The sequence below is a fragment of the Panthera leo genome, chromosome B1 (assembly GCF_018350215.1).
Source record: "Panthera leo isolate Ple1 chromosome B1, P.leo_Ple1_pat1.1, whole genome shotgun sequence".
In the NCBI taxonomy this organism is placed as follows: Eukaryota; Metazoa; Chordata; class Mammalia; order Carnivora; family Felidae; genus Panthera; species Panthera leo.
Window position 1 is genome coordinate 70,324,771 of NC_056682.1, and position 12,723 is coordinate 70,337,493.

Below are 12,723 nucleotides of genomic sequence, written 5' to 3' on the forward strand. Positions count from 1 at the left end.
CAGGAACTGGTCTGGATCACCCGGCAGAAGCAGCAAGTGGCACTTGGAGATCTTGGAAGGAAGGAGGTTTATTTTATACCGGTGGGCCCAGAGGAGATCATTCTCCAGAGATCTGAGCCCAGAGCATCAACAGATGGGACAATTTATAGTCTGTTACTTCCGCACCCCTCATTAGTAGTAAGTAATGGTGCCTGTGGCAAGCAGGGTAGGAAGGAAATCCCGGAAGGGTAGTCTTCTGACTAGGACTGGAATTCCCTTATCAGTCCTGTTGGCCATCTTATTACACATTTTTCCCTAATGGTTACAAGACTGTCCTCCATTTACTGTCTTTCTCTAGCAGAAGAAAGTAAATATTTCATTCATGCTTGTTTCACTGTTTACCACTGATTTTAAGTTAGAAAATGTATAGCTGCAATTGGAATTCTAAAGCTAATGCACACTCACTGACTTTACAAAGGAATATAATTACAATACAGTATTTATTAAATTATTTACCTGAAATCTGAAAATACTTTGGACTTAAATTGAGTAACTGATATCACCTTAGGACAAAACAGATAGATCCCTACAAAGGGGATAAAAGATTCATCTTATAATTTTAAATAACATGCTTTCATTCCAACAAAAATACACTTTTAGGAAATATTTGTTAACATTCAGACAAAAGACAAGTTATTTTTTCATTCTTTTGCTAGTTATATATCTTCAAAATTTAGCCAATGACCTGACTTCTCGAATCAATTTCTCCAATGACTAAATCCAAAGCTGTTGCTGTGGTAAAAACAGAAAACTAGCTTCATGAACCCTATGACAGTAGAAAACTTTTCATAATATAATAATAAAATCCCTAATCATAAACAGTGTAATAATGAAAAAGCTATCAATAAAGCCAAATGAAGCCATGTTAGGAAACATAAGATAACTGTTAGAACTTTAAATATTAGCAAATGGTAAAAATGGTAAATGCTTTTTCTTCCACATGTAATTAGCTGTCTGAGATCTGAAAGCAAGCACAACAGATGTCTAGAGAACATAGAGTACAATACATGTCTTCAGTCTAACTTCAGCCTAGTCCATCCATATCACTTTTCCTGGCAGACTGGGCATCATGTTAATCAATCTGCCAGCTGTCATCCTGTCCTGAATCCACCTTACAGGAATCCCAGGCATGCCTAGAGCTGAAGCACAATTGAGAGAGAATGACCCAAGATGTGCGGTGACTATTAATTTTAGGAATAGAAGCAAGGAGAATTTCCTTTGTAACATTTTTCCATCAGAAGCTTAGAAGTTCAACCAGACTACAGCTAAGAGAAATTATACCCTGGGATTTAAGGGAAAGAATGTTAGTGAAAATCAATTATATTTACTTTTAGAATGTCTATAAGTTAGCTTCACCGTATTCAATACATATTAGATAACACTCTAAAGAGAAATTATTTTTTTCAAAAGAGAATCTTTTATTCAGGCTCCATATGCTATTGCAATAAACCTTATGTGAAAAGGTATGAGGCATGATAGATACAGCTGGAATGCCACAGTTGTCCTAGAAAACTTTTTTGGGGGGATTCAAAGCAAAACTAAGATTGTCCTCACTATTTTCATCATGGCACCCAATTATCAAACATTAATACTTTTGATTAATTTTTATTAATAATTTTCATTAATTATCAAAATTACTCTTGATTTAGCAGCACCTGTTTATTTAATCCAACTTCCAGAAACAAACCTTTTGTATAGATAATTTCTCCAATTACCACCAAATTACAAACAAATTACAATGGAAGAATTAACATGCCAAGCTCCTATTCACTTTGCTGAAGTGTGCTGTTTTGTTAGCTTCCCTTTACTGGGAATAAATACTAATAGAATAAATAGTGTGGTCCTTATGTATTTTTGAGCCCGTGCTCTTCTTCTTCTAGATAAGGAGAAGCTGACTATGATGCTATATGCACTGACACCTAACCACAGTTGATTCACCATCAGTTTCCTTTTGAAGTTATGTTGAGAGGAAGGTGAAGCCCTGCCCAAATTTCTACCATTATAATTCTCTAATATCACACAAGCAGACGTGGATGTAACCCAAACCGAGCAACGGTGCAGCAAAAAAAAAAAAAAATCCAGAGACCTTTCTTTGCATGCAAAAATGGTTTATGGAAAGAACCCCTCAGCACAATCATTAGCTGCCTGAATTTGGTCATGTCTGCAAAATTTACTTTAATAGTGCAAAGTATGCCAACAAAAATCATGACTCTGAATATTAGGCAGAAGTACTGTGAGATTCAAAAAGATAATGGGATAAAGAAGATGTGGAATATACACATGATGGACTATTATGGATCTCTCCTAAGAATGAGATCATGCCATTTGCAATAACGTGGATGGATTGAGAGAGAATAATATAAGTGGAATAAATAAACATAGAAAGACAAAGGCCGTAAGATTCCACTCATATGTGGAATTTAAGAAACAAACCCAACAAACAAGGAAAAAAAGAGAACAGACTCTTAAATACAGAGAACAAAATGGTGGCTGTGGGGCAAAATAGATAAAGGGAATTAAAAGTACATTTATCGTTATGAGCACTGAGTAATGCATAGAATTGTTGAACCATTTTACCATACACCTGAGACTAATATAACACTGTATGTTAATTATGCTTTAACAGAGATAATGTATAAGAAAATGCTTTGGAAAGCTATGCTAATAAAAGTTATTAGTTTGCCTAAATACTCAGTATCACTTCTCTATTACTCTAGGAAAGGTAAGCTCACTATCTTACATTGGCAAATGGCACAGCACAAATAATGTTGGCAAGTGTGTATGTATACACATCCATGAATATACTGCACATTGGAACCATGGTCTCCATGCTCATGGTTTTGTGTGCATTGCAACACAAGAGTAACAGCATTCTTTTCCAGAGTCGTCTAGCTTTCTTATCTTGTCTACTAGGAATTTTGAGTATACTGACCACAGGATCCTGGCATCTTGATTATTACACATACACATTCTATGACTGACTGAGTTAAGGTATACTGCAAAGCTCTGGAAATGTGAATGTAAAGTAGTTGAGAGTACTTGGTACTTCTGTTGTGCAAACAAGCTAATGACAGTAGCTCTCAACATATGTATACTACTCTGTAAGAGACAATATGGAAACAAGATTGTTTTAATCAATATTAGTAGCACTAAGTAAACCATGATAGAGCAGGTACTTTGCCTCATTCACATATTTCACTTACTTCAAGATGGAGGAATACTAATGAACTATACAAACAAATGCAAGTCTTATTGGGATACAAATAATAAAAAATGCTTCAAAATATGCTTCTAATTAAGAACCATGCAATATTCTAATTTATTTTAATAGATCCATTGTTATGATCAAGCTAGAGCACTGTGGTACATTAAGAATATTTATTTGTGTACAGGGCACCTGGGTGGCTCAGTTGGTTAAGCATCCAACACTTGATTACAGCTCAGGTCATGATCTCAAGGTTCTTGAGATCAAGCCCAGTGTCGGGATCCACACTGACAGCATACAGCCTGCTTAGAATTCTCTTTTCCTGCTCTCTCTGCCCCTTCCCTGATCTCTCTCTCTCTCTCAAAATAAATAAACTTTAAAAAATAATATTTATGTACATATTCATGTATGTTCATAAATGAAAGCAAATTGTCATCAGTAGCAAATCTGTATTATAACATTCATACACAGAACTGCCTTAAAGTCAAAGTAGCTGCTGAGAGATTGACCACATTTGTGTGCTTAAGTTGCAGTGCTTACAGAAAACATCAAGGTCCTGCCCTCCCTACACATACCCAGATTATTATCTGTTATCAACTGTGGTCTGCCCCCGCCACTTGTTCTCCTATCATATTTCAGTTCAACTGAAGTTATTTGGAAAAGAGACCAGAGACAATGTAGACGAACCAGTCTTCAAATTATATCCTCTACTACCTTCAACTGGAAAATGAAGTCCCGATCCTAATTATGAAGTAAATTTGCCTAGATCTCACTCGAGAAAATTCAGATGCATTCTAAGATACTGTTGGATTATCAGAGATCATCTTATGTTATATATATTGGCTGAACTCCTAAGTTTATCAGCTGTATTTAAATATTTTAACATAATAAGTTCTTATATAGAGAAAATAGTATAATGAAAGTATACCAACATCAGGTTATACGGCTTGTTCTATAAACAAATACCAAAAGGCCACAATATTTTTGAAAAGTAAAATACACTTAATAGACACATTATAATCAAGCTACCCATTTTCTTTTTAAAAAGCTAAAGACCTTTGTTAGCCTTTTCTTGGAGACTTTGACAAAAATTCAGAATTTTCAGACGTTAACATAATCTGTTTGCTGACAAGAAATTAACATAACTGATTTAAAAGTGAGTTTTCAACTGTAAACTATTTAAAATATATGACAGTCATGTTTATTTAAAATAAAACCAAAGACAACACATTTTTGTTTCAAAAATAGTAACAACCTAAACTTAATTATACTTTGCTTCAATTCATTCCAAAAGGACAATCAATCTTCATAAAATTCAATTAAAAATGAATAATTATGAAATAATTCTATTGCAATGCTGTGTTTTTCTCCTAAGGAGTTAGGCATCAGAAAATAGATAAAGATGGAGCTGAGGACAGGGATAGGGAAAGGTGTGGGGACAAGGTCAAGAACAGAAGTAGAGTTAAGACAGAGAGGGAGGTTACTATCGCATAGCACCTTTGTGTAGAGCACAGGAGTGCGGGGGGAGGGGGACAAGGTTTAAAATGGTTACATTTTAAGAGCAAAATCAGAAGATCACAAACAGAATCTCTTACCCTGAAAAACTCTTTGGTGGATCCAGAGTCTAATGTTCCATAAGCAATCTCTGTTTGCTTAGAAAGATCCTCAGCACTTTCGATGGGCGACACCATCCTCTCTACAGTCAGGAAGGCAGCTAAGTTAGCCGTGTAGGAGGAGATTATGATCAGGGTAAAGAACCACCACACACCTCCAACAATGCGCCCAGAGAGGGATCTAATAACAAGTATGAAATGGATTTGTAAAGTGAAATGAATGACCTAATAAAAAAAACCAAGTTAGCAGTATTATGCAAATATTGACTTATATGGGAATATTTAACTTTATACTTTTCAATATATCTGCTGGTTAATAAAACTGGAAACTATTAAGCATTCTGGGGAAGGAGTACAAATAAGCTGAATTTAATGAGATACCCAGAGGCCAAAACTTCAGATTCTTCAGATTCTTTCATAGTTATAATGCCCAAATTGTTTATGGTATGAAATCTCATAACGAAGCAATTTCAAGACATGTGCAAATAATCCATCCAATTCTCATACTACTATCCATTCATGACATAAGCAAACACGAACAAGAGAATTTAAGATCACTCACAAAATTCGCAATAATGTTGAAAAACAAAATCAAATATTAAAAATAAAAGAAGGTGCACCACAGATGTAGCTTTAAACTGATGAAACCCTCCTGGTAATTCGGCCAATGAAGTTCCCAAACCCTCAAAAAGGGCTAAAATTTCATTGAGGGTTGTGTGTGCAAAAACATAGGTTTTAGATACAGTGCAGGATAGAAAACGGAAAAAAAATGATATTACAAACAAAGGTATGACACAAAATATAATTCTTAATGAATAAAAATCTGATGCTTCATGGCATGGACTGCTACGACCCTGTTCCTTTGTGCCTCCTGCTTAAGAAAAAAAGAAAACTCAAGGAAAATGAAATTAGAACATTTAAAAGTTTGCCAAGATACAAATTTCTAATTTGCAATATAATAAAATAAAAATATTTTTAGCCATAAATTCCTATTTAAAATACTTTTTAAAAGCTTAATAGATTCCTAATAATTTACTTTAAACCCTCAGTAGATAAGCATAGATATAGAAATAGATATTTATCATATTATTTTGAAAGATTTTATGGGATTCTACATATAAAGGGATTTAAGTAATATTAACAATCCAAAATAATACCTTTTTTGTTAATAACTTTGTGTCTAACAATTAAACTTGTTACAGCAAAGATGTAACATTTCTAAAAAGTTAAATTATGAACATTTGGTAATTTATGGCCTAAAACAGACCTCCTGATATTTAACAGTAAGAAAGAAACCTTTTGATGAAACACAGATACTATATCAAATCATTGGGTAATATTTGTAGAATAAACTACTCTAGCAGTCAAGAAAGAGTGAGGAAGCTAATTTAAAAGTAATTTTTTTTTAAAGACAAGACCATCTGTTGCTAAAGGAAAAGAGTGAGCAAGCAATGAAAAACAATATAAATAAGAGCCTTTATCATACACAGTCTCTGAGAGATGCAAAGAATTAAATAAATATGACAAGATGGAAAAAGTTAACTTCTCTTATATTCTGTAAAGGATATTAAACACATTTTAAATTTAAGTAACCTCTTGTGTAGACACAGCCACTCTCAAAACGTTCACTATTTATTCCAGAAAAATGAAAGGTATAATTATATGACATGTACCCCATATTAAGAGGGCAGTTGAGATCCCTTAAAACAAAATTGATTTCACGGTAATTGCTTTGACACTATACGCTGCATAGTAATTGGTAATATATTTGAGAATCATTTTTATAAGTAATTCTGTTCCACTTGTGAAATAAACACAAGTTAAAGACATAAGTTGCTTTCAGTTCCAGTGCTTATGTCAGATTTAATAGCTGAAATATGCCAATTTATTTAAAGTTTTATAAGATATCTCAAAAAATGTATTGAACTTATACAACATTCAAAGCAGAAAATTCTTGAGCAGCTTATTATTTACTTGTAAATGTTTTCAAAGGATCAATTAATGTTCTGAAAGAAATTGTTTGTGGAGGAGGCAAATACAATTTATGTTTTATGGTGACAGACAAAAATGGTTTCTGTAAAAAAAAAAAGTAAAACAAAACAAAACTAAACTAAAAGCAACCTTCACCTCTCTGCATCTGCCCTAAAGAAGCAAATAAACATACATATTTTATCATTTCCTTTAAATCTCTATTAAATAATTATTTTAAGAATGGTATTTTTATTCATTTCAATCCTTTTGAGATATTGGGGATAAAAACAGAGGCAGGCAGGAGAATAAAAGTCAACTTACAGCCTTTTACTCTTACAATTTCTGTGGTTCTAGTCTTTGGAAAACTATAGTTAATATATTCTAAACTTAATTTCAAGCAAATGACCAATTCAGTTCAATAAATTGTTCCAGATTAAAATTTAAATGTTCTATTAATATTAATAATATAGTTCCACATAATATTTTACTTGAAAAGAGGTGATAAATATCTTTGAAGATATTTAAAGAGCATTTCAAAGTGATCTGTGCATTTCATGCATCATCATCATCATCATCATTAGATACAAGGTTTTTCTATTCTTCTTTTCTACACTGGGGTCACCACCATTACATTGCAAAAAAAGTAGTTTGGTTTGTTTAAAAAAATCATTAAATTTTCCAATATCGTCCAGTATGTTCAATTTTTAAATGCACGTATAACACGGAATGAAAGATATGTACACTTAAAATTTTTTAATAAAGCAAATTTTTGTTCATATATACTCTGTGGCAAAAAAATAAATCAGTTGATGGCAAGAAAAAATATTCTATATAAAATCTTAGCAGGACATAAAAATTATTGCATGTGTAATTGTAGTAAGTCATGACTCATGAATGAAATCAAGAGCACAGAAAAAAAGGCCATATTTTAGGAAACAGGCTCATTGAAATTTAGACGTTATCTGTATGCCATGGTGGACACTGGGGTAACACAGATTATGAAAGGTGCCTGTGCTTCAGTCCCTATACATATGTTTTCTGGGCCTTGATAAGCACTGGACACCAAAACAAATAACTTCAGAGCCATGATGCGTGAGGATTGCAAACCTAAGGATTGACATATGGGAATCTGGATCAATACGTTTTACTTTATAATGAACCTCATATGCTTCTCCTTACTTATTCAAAAGGCAGAGCATAGTTTATGTTACCCTAGGATAATTGCCTTATATCTCAGGAATAAAGTAGTTTTATACTTCAGTAGCTTTCTTACCAAAGATGAATAATTTTATTATTATTTATGGACCGGAGTATTCTCAGAAATCTCCATTTGGTTAGGATTTTCTCCCTCATTATTAAAAAATTCTCTTTATGTCTTTAACTTAAATCAGATAAACTAAATTTAAAACTATGAATCTTATATATTTTTTCAGAGGTCACCATAATTATGTATTATTTTATATACAATTATTCTATATTTCTATATTATTCTATATCATTATATATTAAAGTTATTACACATATATGCCATGCAAATACCATTGGCATATTTCATAATGTCACAGGGAATTTTATGGAATTAAGATTTGTTAAAGTCCAAATAATTCTTAACAATGTGTCCTACTAACAGAGAAGTAAGCCACTAATAATCTCTACATACAAGATATATTTAATTGATCTCACTGGGTGGAATATACAAAAAAAAGACTGCAAGAAGGTACATATATTTTGAGTTTCTCACATAGTTTTCTGAAATTAATCACTTATCTCCAAAGTGCTCAAAAACTAACAATATAATGAAATAGCATTAGAAAAGTCACCCCTTTTACTAGTCATTAAAATATCCCATAGAATCAAAGGAGGGTAATCACACCTAGATTAAAATGTGCCAGAAGATAAATAAATTTGGCTTTAAATGTGAAAAGAATCACATTAGAAAAAGTATAATTTATTCTTCTTAAGCACCAGATATGGCTATCATTCTTATTCATGTATGTCACATGAACAAAGGCAAAATGTATTTTGTGACATATTTGTTATATTTAGGGATTCTAATGCAGGAATTAATATATCATAATGAGACTAGAGGTGCATAAATTTGTTCCATTACGTGTGTGAATTACTATTCATTATGGCACAAGTCTTTGTAATGAATCAATCATCATTATTACCCAGCCATGTATTTCTATATACTTGGGAAATATGTTACTGTATATTCCCTTTAATCCAATGACCTAACCTTTAAAAAAAAAAACAAGTTTTATAATACCTTTATGATACCATTTGCATGAGCTAATAATGGGAAAATAAAAGAGATGGGATGTGTGCCAATGAAGTTTTGTAAACAACTTTTTGTTTTTGTAGTTAATAAGTAATGTTGCCCATTTTCCCATATACAGGTCTGTGGATCAACACACAGATGACTGTAAAATGAGAATATGCAGCAAAAACACGGTACCCCTCCAAGAAGGCATGGAATGATAGGAACCTTATGCATTTTATAGCCTCTCCATGGTGTGTATAATTTCACCAGGAAATATATGCTCAACATTCAAAGAACATTGCTCAAATATTTCACAGGCTTATGCCGATGGTAAAAGCCTGTCCTTAAGAGTCTCAAACTGCTTGGGCAGGTAGTCGGCAGCTGTTTACTTCTTTAAGTGAATTCATAAACACCATGAATATCCACTTGAGACCTAAAATGCACAAAGTTGAAGCAGGTGAGTGACCAACCTTGGCGAAATATCGCATCCTTGCTGCATAAAGGCACCCAAGGAAAACCAGAGACTATTAAAAATCCCAAATTCATTAGTTGATTCACTACTTTGTGTTTCTCTTCCATCTTCAAACTCCTCAGTGTGCCACTCGTAGGGGCTAAATCTGCTGACCAGGAATAAAACTACACTGACCCCAATGTAGGCAAAAACAATGCACATCCAGATCTCATAGGCTAAAGGATCAAGAAATGAAAACACTCCTGGTTTGGACTTCTGAGGCTTCTTGATCATGATAGATATCCCGAGGCTCATAAAGGGCTTTGAGAAGTCAATCACCTCTTCTCTCACAAGGGTAATAGTTAATGGAGCAATTGCAATGTCAGCTTTCTGTAAGGGAAACAAATGAAAGTAATAGTACCTGGAGTCATGGTCAAAAAAGGAATCATGCTTACAGTATTGGATCAAAAGGGAAGGAAAGGAAATAAGGGAAATGTCAATAATTATTTCCCTGGTAATGTCCCAGTAAAGAATAAGCAAACAAACAAAAAACCAATCTGTTCTCCAAATATCCCTCCTTTTTATAAATACACAGTACACCCATCTGACTTGATTTTTATAATTACATCCCTACACTGCGTCTATGCCTTTGCTGCCTCTGAACAATGCATATGGCCCATAGGCCTCAAGACAGATAGAAGGCCTGTCTCATTTAGTGTGCGTGTGTGCTTCTGACTTCATCCTTAATCTTCAGATGGTCACAAGGAAATAGAATAATATTTTTAAGTAATGTGGGAAACCAACAACCTCAGATATAGGCACTTTGCAGGGAAGGGAGGCATTCTGTCAACAAAAGTTCACTTGAATGGCTTTATTTGGGAGAAGAGCTATACTTACCCCATATACAAGTTCTCCAACCATCCCATTCCAAATTTTCGTGTCCGCATCCCTGGCCCCATACTTGCCATCCCCAACAATTGTCAACTTGTACTTGAACCCACAATGTTTGGCGATTTCTGCAGCCAAGTCAACACAGTAGCCCTCATAACGCTCATTGCCTTCAAGCATTTCATGATTTTTCTTCATCATAACATATGGAGATTCCTATATGGAAAGACAGTGCTTTCATTGATAAAAATAGCTGTGTAACTACTCTCACTGAATCAAGTCTTCTGGTTTAATTATTACCTGTTAGCCAGAGAAATTGTAGAATATAAATGGCGGACAATATTAGCGAAAAATATCTAAGCGTGATACTTTTGGAAAAAGGTTATCAAATGTCTACCGTTATAGTTTATTAATATGGTTTGTACCTAGCCATACAAAAGTAAATAAGAAACTCAAAAGCACAAACTGTTGGCTTGTCCCCTTGTCATGCTTGTTAAGTCCTAGAGCTTAGAGAGGAATTATGCTGCTCAACATCTGTTTTATTCAACTCTGGATCCACCATGCTCTTATGTTAAGGTTATGCTGTCCTCAAGAAACAGCGTTCACCCAAAACTCTGTGTACTGTTTCTTCAAGGGTGAGGTTCATGGGGACATGAGGCTCATGGTCAGTGATGCACAGACTAAAACAATCACTGGCGTGGTCATATGCTGATGCCACCCTCTGACATTTCATGTCTCACTTCATCTATGAGATATTCTCTCCTAGAATTATATTCCAAGGATAGAGAGCAGCTTCCCCCTGTAAACATAAGAAAAGGGAGGTATGAAAATGATTCAAAATAGCCCAATATCCTCCCCTGGAAAGTGGCACCAAGCATATTTGGGGGCTCAGTGATACAGTTCCTCTCAATGGCATGATTAAGGCAAAATCCCTCAAATGTCTAGCTTACTTACCCTTATTAATATATTTCCAAATGCCAATGTTTTTATCCAGATCTCTTATTTTATTAACCTATCTATGTTTTTCTTCTCAATATTGTCAGAATAATGAATCCCACAAGTTTACTATATCACTGCTTAATAAAACAAAATACAACTGTTTTGCCATAAAACCATGTACTATTAGTGAACCCCATTTCCTCCATTTCATTTCACCAACAGCTTGTCATGAGGATCTACATCTTCCTTCCATCTATCCAAAGCCTAGATGTTCAAGATTCAGTTCAGTTTTGTCTCATTCATTCAGCACTGGCTATGTGCTAATGACTGTGTTGAGTTTGGGGGTTTAAAAAAAGGGAGATTATCTTTATCTTTAAGAATTTCATCTTATATTATAAAGAAAAAGATATTGACACTGCTACTAGACCATGTAACAAATGTAAAAAGAGAATGTACCCACAACTGCATGGGAAGTGAAAGGTAAAGCACTTGAGGAAATACAAGGAACGCTCTTCAAGACTTTCCCGAGTTGTTCACACTTAGTGATGCACCAGTGTATGAATTACCCGTCAAGCTAAATTTCAGTATTGAAGAGGATAGGAAATATTTTGAATGCTTTGCTTAATGCTTGTGTAGTCCTTTTGACAGAGTAAATATACTATACGTGATTAAAATGGTGCCAAAGCAGCAGTGCATCAGTTATCCTCAAATGCAAACAGCAATTCTAGTTGGCAGATGTTTTCCATAAGAAAAACTAAAGTAAAGCATAGGCATCTGTAGCTAATTACCAAAATTGTAGTGACAACAACAGTCTTATTCTCGAGCCCAGAGGTATCATTTCCAGAGGGGAGTTCAGTAAGGGTAACGACCATTTTGTCTACTTCACTCCAGTATCCAATCTGAAAAAGGTTACAGAAAGATAGGCACATGGATAAGTGATCTTTCTTTCAGCCAAGAATTTAATAATTTCAAACTCATGTCTGCATCCAAAGTTACATCTACATTAACTAGGCTTCTTCTAAACAGACATGTGTCTTTGATATATGTGACTCTGATAGAAATAGGGCTTATATAAACAATGAAACAAAAACAATTCTTAAAAACAGCTTGTTTCTTCATGTCCGTTTCTTATGTTTTCCCAGGGTAATCTGTTTGGGAGTGAGTGTATAGAAATAGAAATAAAATTCAAGCAATGACACTGTATCCATAACCGTTAAAAGGAAGGTGTTGAGCTAAAACGTTAACGCATATTTGCACCAGCTATGTTTTGTCTTCTGAACCATAAACTGTCAGCGATAGCTCTTTCTCTTCTCATTAAACTTCTTATACCTTGATAGAAAAAAATACATATAAA

The 12,723-nt window shown here is 34.0% G+C and overlaps 1 protein-coding gene across 3 annotated transcripts in view; it reads right to left on the minus strand.

Annotated features, from left to right (window-relative positions):
• Positions 1-12,723, minus strand: part of GRIA2 (glutamate ionotropic receptor AMPA type subunit 2) — a 156,466-nt gene that overhangs the window by 22,027 nt on the left and 121,716 nt on the right. For all 3 annotated transcript variants that reach the window (XM_042933904.1, XM_042933903.1, XM_042933902.1), the window contains exons 9-12: positions 12,158-12,268; positions 10,440-10,646; positions 9,562-9,932; positions 4,840-5,038 (exon numbers count right to left, since the gene is read on the minus strand). In XM_042933904.1, the coding sequence (XP_042789838.1) occupies positions 4,840-5,038; positions 9,562-9,932; positions 10,440-10,646; positions 12,158-12,268 (888 nt within the window). The remainder of the gene's footprint in view (positions 1-4,839; positions 5,039-9,561; positions 9,933-10,439; positions 10,647-12,157; positions 12,269-12,723) is intronic.